The 17797-nt window shown below is 46.4% G+C and overlaps 1 protein-coding gene across 1 annotated transcript in view; it reads left to right on the top strand.

Moving 5' to 3' along the window:
* The window catches only part of cacna1aa (calcium channel, voltage-dependent, P/Q type, alpha 1A subunit, a), a 100339-nt gene that overhangs the window by 46104 nt on the left and 36438 nt on the right, over positions 1–17797 (top strand). The window contains exons 15-32 of the mRNA XM_048244985.1: positions 187–259; positions 393–510; positions 1069–1136; positions 1280–1386; positions 4035–4164; positions 4545–5039; positions 5121–5293; positions 5602–5966; positions 6361–6499; positions 6708–6837; positions 7483–7542; positions 8427–8533; positions 13061–13072; positions 15620–15719; positions 16045–16205; positions 16303–16443; positions 16741–16942; positions 17265–17429. Coding sequence (XP_048100942.1) covers positions 187–259; positions 393–510; positions 1069–1136; positions 1280–1386; positions 4035–4164; positions 4545–5039; positions 5121–5293; positions 5602–5966; positions 6361–6499; positions 6708–6837; positions 7483–7542; positions 8427–8533; positions 13061–13072; positions 15620–15719; positions 16045–16205; positions 16303–16443; positions 16741–16942; positions 17265–17429 — 2746 coding nt within the window. The remainder of the gene's footprint in view (positions 1–186; positions 260–392; positions 511–1068; positions 1137–1279; positions 1387–4034; positions 4165–4544; positions 5040–5120; positions 5294–5601; positions 5967–6360; positions 6500–6707; positions 6838–7482; positions 7543–8426; positions 8534–13060; positions 13073–15619; positions 15720–16044; positions 16206–16302; positions 16444–16740; positions 16943–17264; positions 17430–17797) is intronic.

Genomic DNA, 17797 nt, shown 5'->3' with positions numbered 1-17797 from the left:
CAATGCAAAATAAAATCCTCCTTTGTCCTGCTTAGTGCTTGATTCATTCATGTGATTTTCTTTGGTATGTGTTGTTTTGGCATCTATGAATGAGCGAGCAGATTGTTCTTTAGAGCACAGACGTGCACATTCACCAGAAATGATAAAAGCTCTCCTTGACATGCTGTCTTGTTTCTGCTTTCCCAGGTTTAACTTTGAAGCCGGCACTCCCCCTACCAACTTTGATACCTTTCCTGCAGCAATAATGACAGTGTTCCAGGTGCATGGCAACACACACACACACACACACACACACACACACACACACACACACACACACACACACACACACACACACACACACACACACACACAATGCATAGTAGTGCTGAACTGTGTGCCATTCCTTTCAGATCTTGACGGGAGAGGACTGGAACATGGTGATGTATGACGGCATCGAGTCTCAGGGTGGAGTGAGGAAGGGGATGGTCTTCTCTGTGTTCTTTATAGTGCTCACGCTCTTTGGCAACTGTATCCTCACATGCAAAGGGTCTAATGGCCTAACTGCACGCAGGCAGACATGCCACATACACACATACACTCACACACACACACACACACACACACACACACACACACACACACATACATGTACACATACACATGCACACATAAACACAAATTGATTTCCATATAAAAATGCACATGCAGCTAAATAATAACAAGCACAAAAACAGAAAATGCAAATTCACTCACCCAGCCACATACAGTATATACAAAACATGCAACCACCTACTGCATACACGCACACACACACACACACACACACACACACACACACACACACTCACATGCGTCTTTGCACACACACACACATCTGTGGCGTCACACACACACACACACACACACACACACACACACACACACACACACACACACATACACACACATACACATATATGGTGGGGGTATACAAAGGGAAAAACAAAATCTCTGTCTTACACCGCGTAGCAGACACACAGGCATACAAACACCCCAGGTTCTCTCTTCCATATAGAGGGAGCTCCTTCCTTAACTCCTGGATGCTAGATACCTTGCTCAATGTATTCTTGGCTATCGCTGTGGACAATCTGGCTAATGCACAAGAGCTGACCAAGGTACTGTGTGTACACTTTCATGCACATTTATACAATACACAAACACATCTGTGCCTCTAATACATACACACACACACACACACACACGCACAGGCTGATAAACACACACACATGCATTTTGACTCCCTTGTCTATTTCATCAGGATGAGCAAGAGGAAGAGAAGCAGGCCAGTAAGAAAGCTGCCCTTCAGAAAGCCAAGGAGGTGGCTGAAGTGAGCCCCATATCCGCTGCCAATCTCTCCATAGCAGCGTGAGTCTCTCTCGTCCTCTTGTTCTCTCTGTTTCTCTCAAGCACACACACACACACACACACACACACACACACACACACACACACACACACATACACACATACACATACACAATCACACACATTCTCTCTCCCTCCTTCTTTTGCAGACACTCACTCCTTCACACTCCTCTTGCCTCTCCTCTCTTTCTCTCTCATAGTCAGATGCACACCCTCTCTCATTCTCACTTGTTATTTTGTCATAACATAAAAGCTCTTTTTGCATTAGCAAACACCCACCCACGGACACACACACACACACACACACACACACACACACACACACACATACACACACACACACACTCATATGTTTGTTCTCATCTGTTGTCACCACTCTTGCTTTCTCTCTCTAATCTTCCCCCGCATGTCACTGAGTGGGTTCTTTTACTCAGTATATGCACATATACAACACACACACACACGCACACACACACACACACACACACACACACACACACACACACACACACACACACACACACCACATGCTTGTGTTTTGATCTGTGACACCTGCACCTTTTCATAGGGACTCCTGTCTTCCTTTGATCTCTTCCTCAGCAAAAGGCCGCCGCTGTTAGGATGTTACATTGAGAAATTAATAAACATAGTATCACACATACATATAGGTGTACATGTGTAGTATCACCCATAACCCATATACACACACACACACACACACACACACACACACACACACACACACACACACACACACACACACACACACATACACACATACAGACACACACACACTCAAAGCCAATGGACATGCATACACCTGGACATCTATTCACATCTTACTTTTTAATATTTGTTTGATGTTTGTGTTTTGTATTCTCATTCACCCTGAAACTAATTCTGTGTTTAACTTTCAGAACTCACCCACAGTTATTTTTTCACTTTAAAGGGGTGTGAAACATTTTTGAATTAAGATTTTGTTTCTTTTTCTGTTTGAGGCTACTGAAAGCTAGAGTGATGGAGGTAGAAAAAACAAAGATTGATAAAAGAAATCAAACAAAAGTAAAAGAGGCTGTGAAATATAGAAATGAATGTTATGGAGAAAAAAACAGAAAACAGAGGGAAGAGAGAGAGAGAGAGAGAGAGAAGAGAGACAGAGAGTGTTTGTCTTGCCATTTTTGCTCACCCCTTGTTTCCCTTCCTCAGGTTACAGTAAGCACAGAAGTCTCAACGCTTCTGAACACTTTCTGGACTGGTATTTATTCATTTATACTCATCCTCTTCTGTTCTTTTTAAAAATAAAAAAAGAAAAAAAAAAAGCTGTTTCTGTTTCCAGCCATCCCTCCTCTCACCCTACCTTCACCTTTTGTTTGGTTGTGTCTGTCTTGTCTTTGATGGCCTCATTATGGGTTGGTTTCGATTCCCTTTGGTTTGCCTCTCTGAAGTAGTCGCTGCCTCTGTTCTGTTGCCGGCTGTCCTTTTCAGTAGCGCTCCACCCACTCTGTTTGTGAGAGGGGATGCTGGGAAGGAGAAGCATCTCTGTCTATCTCTCTCTCTCTCTGTCTTTCTCTCTCTCACACACTATCTCTCTCTCACTCTCTTTCCCTCTCTTGCCTTAATCTCTCTCTGCATGTCTTTGTTTATGTGTGTCTAGATTTCCTTTGCTCTCTCTGTTTCTCTTTCTCTCTCTCTCTCTCTCTCTCTCTCTCTCTCTGTCTCTCTCTCTCTCTCTCTCTCTCTCTCTCTTTCTATCTCACTCTACTCATTCTATTCTCTTTCTCTTCTTCCATCGCTCTCTCTGTCCCACTCTTTCTCTGGTTATAGCCGTCCTTGTGGGTTTTGTGGCTTCTGTACTGTCCTTGACTGTCAAGTAAGCTCATGTTCTCATCATGCGTCACCATCCTCGTTCTCCTCAGTCATCTCTGTGCTCTGTGAGCTTTCTCCAAACAGCTGGCTGGCTGGCTGGCTGGCTGGCGCCCGTGGCCTACGCTTTGTCAAGCAGTAGTCGGCCGCTGGCCCACCAGTAGCTCTTGTCTCTGCTGTTGGTTGTGTAGGGCGACTCTTGACCCTCCCGCCCCCCTCCTGAGCTCTGACCCGAGGTGCCCACAGCCCATCCCTCTGGTCCCATATTCCCCCCACCCCACCCTCAGCCCGATGTTGTATGTGTGTGTGTGTGTTTGTGTGTGTGTGTGTGTGTGTGTGTGTGTGTGTGTGTCTGTGTGTGTGTGTGTGTGTGTATGTGTGTGTGTGTGTGTGTGTGTGTGTGTGTGTGTGTGTGTGTGTGTGTGTATGTCTGTGTGTGTGTGTGTGTGTGTGTGTGTGTGTGTGTGTGTGTGTGTGTGTGTGTGTGTGTGTGTGTGTGTGTGTGTGTGTGTGTGTGTGTGGGAGTGTGTAAGTAGGAGACTTCTCGGAGTCTGATGCACCTTCACACTTCACACCTCTCTTCACTCTGTCTCTCTTTTTCTCTGTCTTTCTCTTTCACGCTCAACGTCCCTTTTCTACCACCTTACCAAACCCTCTCCCGAATTCTGCTATCCTCCTCTCTTCCTCTCTGTCTTCCCTGTTGCACTCTGTGACACTCTCCCTCTCCCTCTTTCTTTCCCTTCCAACCCCTTCCTCTCTCTCTCTCTCTCTTTCTCTGCCTACAGTAAGGAGAACCACTCAAAGTCAAACTCAAAGTCGGTGTGGGAGCAGCGGACCAATGAGCTGCGCAGACAGACCCTGGTCAACAGCAGAGAGGCCCTTTACAATGAGCTGGAGCCAGAGGACCGCTGGAAGGTAAAAGACAAGGAGAGAGAGAGAGAGAGAGAGAGAGAGAGAGAGAGAGAGAGAGAGAGAGACACAGAGAGAGAGAGAGTCCTGCGACTTACTGACTTACCTGTAACTTGCCATCGAATTCCAAAAGTAAGGTCAGCTCTGCTTTCTATCTCATGGTCAGAAGCACACCTAATTACATGCATCATGCACTAAACCAGTGACATTGTGGGAGTATTCCTTTATAGGTTGAGGTACAAGTGTATGTGAAATCTCATTTGTAGTGATGTCAGAAGATGTTGTTACATGTAATGTAATGAGGAATCAGGAAAGCGTTTAGCGTCAGCTGTTTAGTTGATTTAGTCCCATATCTCTCTCAATTCACTTGTTTCTCCATGACTCAGGTGTCCTACTCCCGCCATATCCGGCCGGATGGCATGAAGACCCATCTGGACAGACCGCTGGTGGTTGACCCCCAGGAAAACCGCAACAACAACACCAACAAGACTTGCGCTGGGGAGCGTGAGGCTGACCAGGAGGCCCGGCTCAGCCAGCAGTGCGCCGAGGAGATCTTCCGCAAGCAGACGCGCCTCCACGAGCGGGCGGGGAGCACGGGAGGTGGGGAAGGAGGAGAGGGAGGTGGTGGAGGAGGAGTAGGAGGAGGAGATGAAGGAGCCGATCCCACAGAGTCCTCCTCGCGGCGGAACCGCAAGTCAGGGGAGAGCGAGCACCACCAGGGCCAAAATCACCACTCCACCCATGAGCACCAGCACCACCACCACCGCCCGTGCGGGAGCACGACCCACCTCGAGGGGGTGGCCGAGGAGAAGCCGCATAGACGCAGCCACCAGCACCGCGAGCACCGGGGCCAGTGCACCCAGCGCGGATCGAGGCGAAGGGCACCGAAAGCAGCCACGAAGCCCGGGCCCGGGGGCCACCCACCCGGGGATGAGGAGGGAGGAGGAGGAGGAGGAGAAGGAGGAGGAGGAGGAGGAGGTGGACGCCGACACAGGAACAAGAACTCGGAAGCAGGGGGCAGTGTGGAAGGCGGGGAGCGCAAGCCCAGGAGGCATCGCCATAGCGCCGCCTCAGGCAGTGAGGGGGAGTGCAAGCGAGAGAGGGGAGAAAGGGTCCGCCAGCACAGAGCCAGGAAGTGAGTAAAAAGGGGTCCATCCTGGAGCAGGGGGCATGATGGGAAGGCGGAGATAGGAAAGGGCGATGTAGATTCAGTTGTCCAACTTAGAGATCAATGTTTTTCCTCTTGTATCATGTTAGTTACCGTATTTATTACGATCAATTTATTAGTCTTGACTCTTATTCAGAACATCATTAACTGCAGTGAATAGATGGATGCAAGGCAAGAGCAGAAGAAAAGAAAGATGTTTTTTTTTCATTCAGCTTTCATTCAACTTCTCTCTGCCTCTCTCTCTGCCTCTCCCTTCTTTCTGCGTCCACCTGTAGGGAGGGCAGTGGGCCCACTCTGTCCACCACGCGGCCCATCCAGAAGACCCTGTCCCGGCAGGCCAGCGTGTACAGCGAGGACATGGACAACGTGATGAACAGCAAGCTGGTCACCCAGCCGCCCTCTGCCTCTGCCCGCAACCGTGGTGGCACCGTCACCGCCAACACCACCCCCCACGCCAGCATCTATAACCTGGCCAACAGCACCCACAGCCTCTACCAGCCGCCCCCTGGTCCGGAGGGCAGCCTCATGCCCAGCCGAGCCACCAGCATGGCCTACCTGACCTGCATGGGCTACCCGCGGGCAGACCACACCAGTGTCGACATGCCACCCATGTTCCCCTCGCACAACGCCATCCTGCAAAGTAAGATTGGGTGTTGCCATATTGGATTTAGATAAGTTATTATTATTATTGTTATTATTATTATTTTTTTTTTTTTATTATTATTATTATTATTTCATTAGTTTGCATAATTTGCTTGATATGATAGCAGTAATGTTCAGATGGTGTTATAATGTGTTAAAATAGTGTTTAACACATTATATATAGAGAGAGAGATATATAGAGATATTTCGATAAGGGTTTATAAATAATAGTTTAATATATATTTAAGAATATGGAAAGATAGCTATTTGGCAGAATTGTTTTCTGTCTCAGTGCTTAACATGTGAAAAACTTACTGATGAACATGCTGCAATTATTTTTTAGTGAGCCTTTGTCAATTTAATTTTTTATCTTTCTTTCTCATTTAACTTAGTCAATAAAAATGCAAACACTGAGCCCCTGCCCAAAAAGGAGGATAAGAATGATGATGACGATGATGACCCAAAAGACAGTGGTGGCCCCAGGCCTATGCCCCCATACAGCTCCATGTTTGTACTGTCCACCACCAACCCGTGAGTAAACCCAACACAAAACCTTTGCCCTTTCCACAGAATTACTGAAAATGACTTCCTTCCTTTAACCTTTAGATAGAGGATGTACAATCCTAAATTATGCTTTTACCTTAATGTAGCTCTATTTTGATAGTGTCAATATAGTGTTATTACTGTAAGAATCACAAGGATCAATTGTAACAATTGTCCAATTGTGTGTCTGGCTTAGGTTTCGGAGGTTGTGCCATTACATTGTTACACTGAATTATTTTGAAATGACCATCCTGCTGGTCATCGCAATGAGCAGTATCGCCTTGGCTGCTGAAGACCCAGTCTGGCCCGACTCCCCCCGGAACAATGTGAGCAAGTCTTCTGCTTCATATAAACATCCCCGACCTTGGATCAGTCCATTGAGTTTGTTGTTGTTTTGTTTGTTGATGTTTATTTCCTTGTTTAGTGTCAGTCATCAGTGTCTAGGCAGAGTTAGCTACATCTTGTCCTTTAAACACCTCTGCTGCATCACATACTTCTTCAGTTTGGAGCTCATCCCTCCATCCCCCTATCCATCCAGACTTCCATCAGCCTGCCCATCCATCCACCCGTACTTCTCTCTCTCCTCTTTTCTCTCTTGTCCATCTGTCTTTCCTCCTCTCCCCATCCCTCCTTCTGTTGTCAGTGGTGTGTGTCAGGCTCTGCATGGTCTCCCCGGACCCCCCAATCATTCCTCCCCATCTGTGAGGATAGCTGAGGGCATGTTCAACTCTGAATTACTTTCTTTCTACCCCTTTCTTTGTTCTTTCTTTATCTCTCTATTTCTCTTACTTCGTTGTCCTTACTTCATTGTCTTTCTTTTTCTTTCTTTCTTTCTTTCTTTCTTTCTTTCTTTCTTTTTCTTTCTTTCTTTCTTTCTTTCTTTCTTTCTTTCTTTTTTCTTTCATTCATTTTGACCTCCAGTCTCTCTGTGTCTGGTTTCTGTTTGCTGATGTTTCTGTGTGTGTTTGCAGGTGCTGCGCTACTTTGACTATGTCTTCACTGGAGTCTTCACCTTTGAGATGCTGATTAAGGTAGTGGTTACGCCCCCACACACACACTGCTCTGGCCTTTGTGTCTGATGGATAAAGCACGGGGCATCTCAGTGGAGAAACGCAGCTCTGTTTTTAGCAAAATTGTCCAGTAATGAGCCCATTGTGGCAGGAGAGGTTTGATGTAGGCTGAAGTGACCTTTCTCCTCTTCTGTTTTGCTCAGTTCTCTGCAAATTCTAATTTAAACGAGCCGTACTGGTGCGACTGTATAACCGTGCTGCCAAAGCACTGACCATAATAAGCAGACATACAGTGCAACCGGAAAGTTTTCAGACCCTTTCAAGTTTTCCACATTTTGTTATGTTTCAGACTTATCTTAAAATGGATTCAATTCATGTTTTTTTTTTCATCAATCTACACGCAGTACTCCAACACTCCACATAAAAGCAGGTGTTTAGAGTGTTTTGTAAATTAAAAAAAAAAAAAAAGACTGAAATATTTCATTTGGAGTCCACCTGTGCCTAAATGAATACATTTCCAAAACATTCCAAACACCTTTTTTTTTGTGGAGTGTTGGAGTATTGTGTGTACTTTAGATTGATCAGGGGGAAAATGAATTGAATCCATTTTTAGGTGAGTCTGAAACATGACAAAATGTGGAAAACTTGAAAGGGTCTGAAAACTTTCCGGTTGCACTGTATAAACCATACAGATTCACATGACGTGGAGGATGGCAGGATGTATGGCAAGTATGCATTAAGAAAGCACAAGCCTTAAGGAGTACTGCTGCTGCTATTACATTGGATTTCCTCTCCTAATATACAGTATATATCTCAATTCAATTTCATTTAATAATGTCTTAATGTTGGATATTATCTTGTTGACAACCCCCTCCGTCTCTGTCTCTGTGTGTTTCTCCTCTCAGATGGTGGATTTGGGTCTGATCCTGCACCAGGGCTCCTATTTCCGTGACCTTTGGAACATCCTGGACTTTATAGTGGTTAGTGGTGCCCTGGTGGCCTTCGGCTTCACGTAAGTGTCATCCTGCCCATCCTCCCTCCTCCTCCTCCTCCTCCTCCCAGCCCTTACCCTCCCCCCTTCCTCCCACCCCTACTGGCTAAACGCCTCAGCGCAGCTCTACTGATACCCCAGACAACCATCTCTCTAGAGCCTCTCTGTCTCTTTCCCTCTTTCTTGTTCCTGTTCTCACTTCCACACCTTCTCTGTAACTCTTCATGCTCTCTGTCTCCATTCAGCTCTATCTTTCTTCTCCTCCTCTCTCTCTCTCTCTGTCTCTTTCTCTCTATGACAAACACACGTGCACTCATTATTTTGGGTTTGGGTCAAGAGAATCCGAATTCCCCCTTCTCTATTCTTAGAATTTTAGCTAGTCCTGACACTCAAATGCCCCCTTTTAATATCACTCCTTTTATTTTCCCCTTCAACACCCCTCTCCCAGTCCCTTCTCTTTCTATAAGCCTATTCTATCCCTCTTAGCCACCTCTTCCTCCTCCTCCTCCTCCTCCTCCTCCTCCTCTTTGCCCCTGTCCGGCTCATTTCCGTGGGGGTGACGACCCCAGGCACCTGTAACCCTTTAGTGCCCAGGCCGTTCTGGAGCAGCAGGCAACACCACACACACACAGTCACACCCTCACACATGCATGCACACTCACACACACACACACACACACACACACACTTCCTTTCCTTCGATGGAGCAGGGAGACGGAGCAGCAGGTATTTCAGCCTCCTTCCTCTGCACGGCTTGGGGAGCCTGCCTGAGATGCGGGGATGGATGCGGGGGGCACTGAGCTTAGGGCGCAGGTTGGGGTCCGCCGGCGGGGTAGTGGTGGAAGAGAGCTGTGGGTGAGCTGAAGAGAGGAGAGGAGGAACAGGGACGGGTGGGTTTAGAGGCTTTAGGTTAACAGGTGAGGAGATCTGGAGGGACATGTGATTTCTGATTTTTTTTTTTGTTATTATTATTTTCATTTTTCTTTTTACTAGAAATTACTGAGACAGGCTTGATTGGTGGAGGTGTAAGAAAGACAGTGTAAATGAGAAACAGCACCAAGTGCAGAGCAAGAGCAAGGCAGAGAAGTAAGTGAGGAAGAGGAAGAAGAAGAAGAAGATGAGACACAATGTGAGGAAAGGAGGGTGGTGTAGAGAAACAGAGTGGAGTAGAGGAAAATGCATGAGGAGAGAAATGCATGCAAGAGAGAAGAGGTGTGAAAAAAGGCTCAGAGTCAGAGAGGCTTATGGGAGTTTTTTTCATATGTCAGATTACAGACTTAGTGTGTAGTAAACACAGAAGACAGAAGTCAGGGACATGGGAACAGCTAATGGGTGGAATGATAAAAAAAATGCCCGCCATTAACTCAAAAGATGCATTACCTGAAGCAGGCCCAGGTAAAGCTGATGTGGTGTGTGTGTGCATGTGTACATATTTGCGGCCTATACCCTGAAGCCCATAGTACATGCTGCATGCTTTCTGGAGACAGCATGCTGTAGATTCCGATTAACCTTTTTTTAAGTAACTGTCTAAATATGGATTCAAATGAACGTGTTTAGTGATCTCCATTTGTGTGCAATCCTACAGTATCTCAGCCAGTGTTGGGGGAAAAAATAACATTCCAGTTGCAATGCATTCCCTTGGGCTTTTCGGTAGGAGATGGAATAGGTGTCTGTTTTTTTGTTGTTGCAATTTTCCCTCCGGAAACCCAGTGGGGATCCCAGAAAAGGGTGATGATCTATTTTCCCCTCGTGTAGTATGCCAAGAATCTCCCAGGAGCTCTTTTGAAGCCAAACGGCATGAAAGCTGGACGGCGTGCGTGGTTTATCTGAGCACGCTCACTGCTCCGGGAGACAAAACAGCTGAGTCTCGATCGGCATCTGCGTACGGGAGCAGGGACGAGCGGTCCGGAGTTGTACACGTGCGCACACACGCATGACATCTGCATTATCTGCATGGATGCGAATGGCTTACATTGACAATCGGTTAATCCCGAGGAGAGCCTATCCATACAGTACCTTACCTTTTCTTTTCTTTCATAACGGACTGTCTGTTATCATGGTACGACGGTATGGCTCATAGGGTTTGCACCGTAGCAAACAAGTAATGACCTTCACCTTGCATCCTCAAGGGCATGCTCGCTGAGTAGAGAGACAGCGCCCTATTACTTGTGCCCTCACTTCCTTCTTTTGCATCCTTTAATCCCCCAATCCTCGCACACTTTGCCAGTAGGAAATGCCAGTAGGCTTAAAAGGATAAATTCAGAGGTGCCTGGCTTGCCTGCAACCCCCTCGTCCCCATCCTTCTCCTCACAGTCCTTTCTACCCCTCGTCCCCCTCCTTCCCCCCAGCCTTCCCTTGCCCATACAGAGCCTCCCTGAGCTCTGGATGGCTGGCACTGCAGGCTCGCTGTAGTGCCCCCTGCCTGTGAGCTTGGTAATAGCTGTCCTCCATGAGTGTTCCTTTTCATATGTTATCAAACTGCTGCAGTATTATTGTGAGGATGAGTATGAATGTGTATGATGGCTGTGATTGTGACATACTTGTGACATACTATTAGGTCTTTGAGTGTATTGTTTGGAATCATCTTGAGCCTAGATAGATAGATAGATAGATTTTCTAATTTATTGATTCTAGTCTAACAACTTCCAAAACCTTGCCCCTTTGAGTTCTCTGGTTATTACTTGTAAATTGTCATGAATAGATTCGTCATGTAGTGCCCCATGTGCACTGTTTTCTTCTGGACTGGCCTGACTGAGCACCGTCATGGCTACAGACAAGGCTGATGGACAGAGAGATGGCCTCAGCTGATAATATACATTCGGTCAGTCTACCCTATGCAGCAAAGGGATTGTGGTGAAGGGCTGGGGGTTGGGGGTTATGGCCTGCTCGGCAGACTGCATTAAAACCACTGCAAGCCAGAGCTGGCCGCACTGCCGTTACACAGGGTGAGATAACGCTGCGTGATTTGATTACGATCGAAGCGCTCCGAACCAATAGACAGACGGTTCCCATTGTAGATGTGCATCTGCTATTCAGACAAACGGTGGATCTGATTAGGCGCCCATTTGCTGTCTGGAGGCGATCTGAAGCACAGAGGCATTTTGGCCTCCTCTGGCAGAGCCTGGCCACTGTCCGGCTGGTGAGAGCCATGCCAGGAGTCACCGTGCCCTTCTGAGGGGAGAATATCTTTACTTTCGGCCCCTGACCAAGCAGCTGGTGTAGCAGACACAGACGTAGCACAGATTTTGATTTTAAAGTCAGAGGAGGGTTTGGAAAAAATAATTAAGCATCCGGTGTGCCTATGTATATACACATTCAGATGGAATAGAAATGATTTTGGCCTGCTGAATGGAGACAGTGGGGATTAAAAACATACGTTTGTTAGAAGGGGATGCTGAGATTCAACGATTCATTGCCTTTGTGTAATGACAGTGTAGTAGTCATCACATTAATCACATAGATGTTCATAGATTTACAACGCAGGACATTCGTTCGGGAATACTGTATAAAATATATGCTGGCGACATCTAAAGAGATGAAACACATCCAACGAGTGCTGCCCCCTTTGGACATCACTGCCCTTAAGTCCCCAGTCAAGCCCAGGCCAGCATGGGTGTAGTGAAGCGACAGGACTGCCAGGGCTGCTAATCATATGGTAGCTGTGCTATGACTCAGCACTCTAATGCTGTTGTCTGACTGAGGGGGGTCATATGGGCTTTGGGGGCATAGTGCTGTCTACCATGGCTGATGAGGCTGAAGTGTGTATGTGTGTGTGTGTGTTTGTGTGTGTGTGTGTGTGTGTGTGTGTGTGTGTGTGTGTGTGTGTGTGTGTGTGTGTGTGTGTGTGAGAGGAAGAGGCCAGTGGAGTTTGAACATGCAGAAAGGCCCCTGCTTATGATAAATGCATGACTTCTTCTCAATACACAAGCCACACATAAGCATTCTTGGCAATGTGTGCATTTGTGTTTTCCCCTCAACTGATTCCGATATCAGTTGACTGAGGTCGCGGGTAAGCTTGCATAACAACTTAAATGATGTGTCAGTAAAGATGTGAACACTGAATTTCTGACTGGATGAGTGTGTTTGTGTGTGTGTGTGTGTGTGTGTGTGTGTGTGTGTGTGTGTGTGTGTGTGTGTGTGTGTGTTGTAATTTGTCTGAGTGCAATTACTTGAATTTGTATGACACTACAAGAGAATGCATCTGTCATTGGAAGACACTGGGTATTATTTCTATGGTTATTATGAAAACACATGGCATTGTACTCTTTTTCTCTCTCTCTCTCTTCTCTGTGTCTGTCTCATATTAATGTTCTTCCTCTTCCTCTTCCAAATCTTCCTCTCTCCCTTTCTCCTTCTTTTTTTTCTCTGTCTGTCTGTCTTTGAATGTCTTGTGCGTGTTTGTCTGTGTGAGTGTGTGTTTTTTTCTTTTCTTTGTGTGTATGTGTGTCTGTCTGCTTTGTCTTTCACTCTTCCTTCCTTTCTTTCTTTCTTTCTGTCTCTGTCTCGCTCACACTGCCCTTCTCTCATCTCTTCGATTGGCCTCTGCAGCAGCGGCGAAGGGTAAAGTGTTCCTTCTCTCTCTCTCTCTTTCTCTTTCTTTCTTTCCCTCTCTCCTTCTCTGCTACTCACTTTCGATGCTCATCCTGCCAGTCATACGGCTTTCCTCTCTTTCTTTTTTGAATCTGAGTGTCTGTTTATCGCCCACATTGCTCTCTCTTTCTCTCTTTCTCTCTCTCTCTCTCTCTCTTTCTCTCTTTTTCTCTCTTTCTCTGTCTTTCTTTCAACTTCCCTTTCTCTACTTCTCTTCCTCATCCTCTTTCTCTGTCTGTCAGCCTGTCTGTCTATCTGTTTGTCTCTCACTCTCTTGTCTTACTATCTCTGCTCTAGTCAATGTCTGTCACATTTTCTGTGGAGCTGGACTAAACAGAACTCACTCAAATACCCCCCCCCCCCACCCCCCCTACGTTCACCAAACATACACCTGCCACCATGATCCCCGACCCCCAACATGAGCAGGGTAGTTTACTCAATCAATAGCCCTGGTTCTTTAGCCACCCTATCAGCAGTGCATTAGTCCTATGAGGGATGCCTGTGTGGGTCCTGACTCTGGGTAACCATATCTGCTGAGAAAGCAACATCCAACACAGCGGCACCCAAGCCAAGGGTAAACCTGTACCAAGCTGTGTCAGGACAATGCCAGTCTTGTGACTGGGAGGTAAACACTGTCTGTAAGGGGCCCTTCTTTTGTAAGAATGCTCTTAAAGCCCTGGTGTAGAGTAATATTATGGTAGAAATCGTAGATAGATAGATAGATAGATAGATAGATAGATAGATAGATAGATAGATAGATAGATAGATAGATACTTTATTGATCCCCAGGGGAAATTCAAGGTCACAGTAGCATACAGACAACACACACACACATTCACTAACAGCAGAAAGTAATTAAAAGTATATAATATAAAAAACACAACTAAGCAATAAGGACAGTAGAAGATAAATATACTAAATACTAAATATACTAAAATACAAATTATACTAAATAACACAATTCTAAAAAAAACAGTAGGAATCATATACAGTACAGTAGTAGGAATCATATACAGTACCATGATGTTATACTTGAACTTAATGAGAAGACCATGGTACTGATGCTATTGTAGAACCATCATGGTGGTAAAGCTGATGTGCTAAGTAGAAGTGCCACTGTAGGGTTAGCTCTGCGTTAGCGTAACATTAGCCACCTATCAGTGGTGTAAAAGTGGAAAGAATGGAAGTGGGGTAAATACTTCGGAATGTGACAGTACATTTTTTGTGAGTGGTAGTGCAGTGGCGGGATTGGGATAGCGCTGTCACGGCAACTGTGCAGACGCAGGTGCAGTCAGGCACCAGGAGCACATCTGGCCAGGCAGCTGCGCAGAAGACAGGCAGCTGGACATGCAGGCCACAATCCCCCACGGACCCCGATCTGAGTCATCCCCAAGCACAGCCTCACGCTCATTTTTCAGTCTCCAATCGAGAAAGAAAGAAAGAAAGAAAGAAAACAAGAATCTTACAAAAAACTAAAAGATAAAACTGGATCCTGAACCGGGGAGAATGATGTAATGAACCGAGCATTGATGTAATGTTAATACTAGTAACTGCTAGTAGTATTCTGGTGAGGTGTGCTGCAGAGGATAGCGTGAGTGTTTTGGCTACAGTAGGCCAGAACGAATGTGTCATATTGCGCCACACACATCCACACACAAACATGACCGGAATACCACCCACTACCTCCCCCACCACCCTGTGACAACAAACACAAAAAAAGAAAGAGGTTTGGCTGGGCATTTCCTGGTCTTGGGATGCCTGTGAATATCCTCCAATGAATTCACACCTCATGCTGTTGGTATGCCAATGTGCTGAAACCAGCTATGACTGTACTGCCAGGTACTGAGTGTGTTTCAGTGATTGATTGTTTTGTTTATTTGTTTGTTTGTTTTAGTTAGGGTGGAGTTTCTATGGTAATAACCTGAAGGCCACATGAGTGACGGCCAGCATGGGGTGTGGGGGGGGGGTGTTTTTAGCGCTTGAGCAGAGCTAGGTTTCACACAGCATGAGCCTGCCGGGCAGTTCCTGGACTGGTATGCAGAGCTGAAGGGGGTGACTGGGGAGCAATAGCAGTCGCCGCAAGGCTCACACTGCTGCTGCTGATGCCACACGCCCTCATGTTCAGCAGCGGCGCATCCATGCCGTCGGAACTGGGACATTGTATATGTGTGTGTGTGTGTGTGTATGTGTGTGTGTGTGTGTGTGTGTGTGTGTGTGTGTGTTGTGTGTGGTCATAAGCTACAGAGCTTAGTTGGAAGGTGTGTGTGTGTGTGTGTGTGTGTGTGTGTGTGTGTGTGTGTGTGTGTGTGTGTGTGTGTGTGTGTGTGTGTGCACATGTGTGCATACTAACAGCATGGCCATTTTTGCCTGAGCTATTTTAAGAGTGGCTTTTTAGGAAACTGGTTATATATCCTTATTTTTCTCTGACTATGCTTTCTTGTATATGTGTGGGGTCCTGTCTTGTGTGTGTGTGTGTGTGTGTGTGTATGTGTGTGTGTGTGTGCGCATACACTGCAGTGGAAATAGCAAGGGGAAAGATCTCAGCACCATCAAGTCTCTGCGTGTGCTGAGAGTATTGCGGCCGCTCAAGACCATCAAGAGGCTGCCCAAACTCAAAGTAAGCCCCGCCACCGTGACCTCTGACCCATAACCCCACCTCTCTGAGCTCATGTGTCCTCTCAGCTTGCACTCTCTACAGACTAAAGTGAGGCTGTACATGGAGCTTTTGCCTCAGCTCCACATTCAGCTGTTCTAATTTGTTTTAGGGTCAAGGTCACATGTTTAGTGTCAATGTCAAGGTCACTTTTTTTTTGTCAATGTCTTGTTTGTTTTATCAGTGGAAACAGAGGGATTTCATGGCCCGTTTGAGTACTTTAACTGTACTCTCTGGTGCCTTGACTGTGCTGTACCGTACTTGACTCTGTTTCTCCTGTATCTTCTAGGCTGTATTTGATTGTGTGGTCAACTCCCTCAAGAATGTGCTCAACATCCTCATCGTCTACATGCTCTTCATGTTCATCTTCGCTGTTGTTGCCGTGCAACTCTTCAAGGGAAAGTTCTTTTACTGCACAGATGAGTCCAAGGAGTTTGAGCGCGACTGCAGGTCAGCAATGACAACACACACAGACACACAGAAAAGACACAAAATGTCTCTGTCATGTTCTGAGAGCTGTACTGAGGGTTCATGTGGCTCTTTGTAGGGGCGAGTATTTAGTGTATGAACGTGACAACGAAGTGAAGGCGCAGAAGAGGGAGTGGAAGAAATACGATTTCCACTACGACAATGTGCTCTGGGCCCTGCTCACCCTCTTCACCGTATCCACTGGAGAGGGGTGGCCGCAGTAAGTCTGCACTTTATACACACGTGCATTTGCGTGCACACACACACACACACACACTTATGCACACACACACACACACACACACACACACACACACACACACACACACACACACACATACATTCATACATTTATGCACACACACACACACACACACACACACACACACACACACACACACACACACACACACACACAAACACTCAAACACTCACACATCAAGCCAGATCATACATAGTGTATGGATGCAGAGCTTCAGGCTGTCTGGGTCATGTCTGTGTCTCTCCCCTTCACCAGGGTGCTGAAACATTCAGTCGATGCGACTTATGAGAATCAGGGCCCGAGCCCGGGGTATCGGATGGAAATGTCCATCTTTTACGTGGTGTACTTCGTGGTCTTCCCCTTCTTCTTCGTCAACATCTTCGTGGCTCTCATCATCATCACCTTCCAGGAGCAAGGAGACAAGATGATGGAGGACTACAGTCTAGAAAAGAATGAGGTGAGCTGATAGTATAGACTGTATTTATATTAAACTATAGGTCAGGAAGTCAGGAACAGGAACCGAATTTGATGTAAAGCATTACCTGAGGTTTCTGGTTAGATCCTGGTTCTTGAACAGGACATTGAATCCACGACTGCTCCTGATGTGCAGGTTGGCACCTTACATGGCAGCCAAGCCAGCCAATCCCTGCCTGATACCTACCTATCTATGTACTGTACCTGTCTATCTATGTCTTTCAGTCTGTCTGTGCTGTATACTGTATGTGTGACGCACTAGCTGAAAACTAAGCCCAAATAAATGGTGCTGTTCATTCTTTCAGAGAGCTTGTATAGACTTTGCCATCAACGCCCGGCCTCTGACGCGACACATGCCACAGAACAAGCAGACGTTCCAGTATCGCATGTGGGAGTTTGTGGTGTCGCCGCCGTTTGAGTATACCATCATGGCCATGATCGCGCTCAACACTGTAGTGCTCATGATGAAGGTACTGCCATCACTCTCATTTAGGGTGGGCCAGGTAGGGCATGCACCTGTGGAAGTCTCTTTCCTTCAGAGGACTCTAATTCAGAGAGGTAAACTTTATTGTTGAGCATGATAGTTTCATTAAAATCACAATATGATGTGATTGACCACTTTACATGTGGTGTCAGTCCACCCTATGAAGATTCTTTATGGAGTATTTTATGGGAGACTCCTTTATGTGACCCCCTCTAAAAGAGGGCTCGATATGGAGAGCATCAGGTCAGGGCCACGTTTGGGCCAGAGGTAGATCTTGTCTAGCCGCAGAGAGCAGCTCCCTGTAGTTTCATTTTCCCCAGAGTTTGTTTTTCTGTGAATGCAGAAAGAGGTGGA

The sequence above is a fragment of the Alosa alosa genome, chromosome 6 (genome assembly GCF_017589495.1).
Source record: "Alosa alosa isolate M-15738 ecotype Scorff River chromosome 6, AALO_Geno_1.1, whole genome shotgun sequence".
Taxonomy (NCBI): domain Eukaryota; kingdom Metazoa; phylum Chordata; class Actinopteri; order Clupeiformes; family Clupeidae; genus Alosa; species Alosa alosa.
This window is presented reverse-complemented; position numbering and strand designations above follow the sequence as displayed.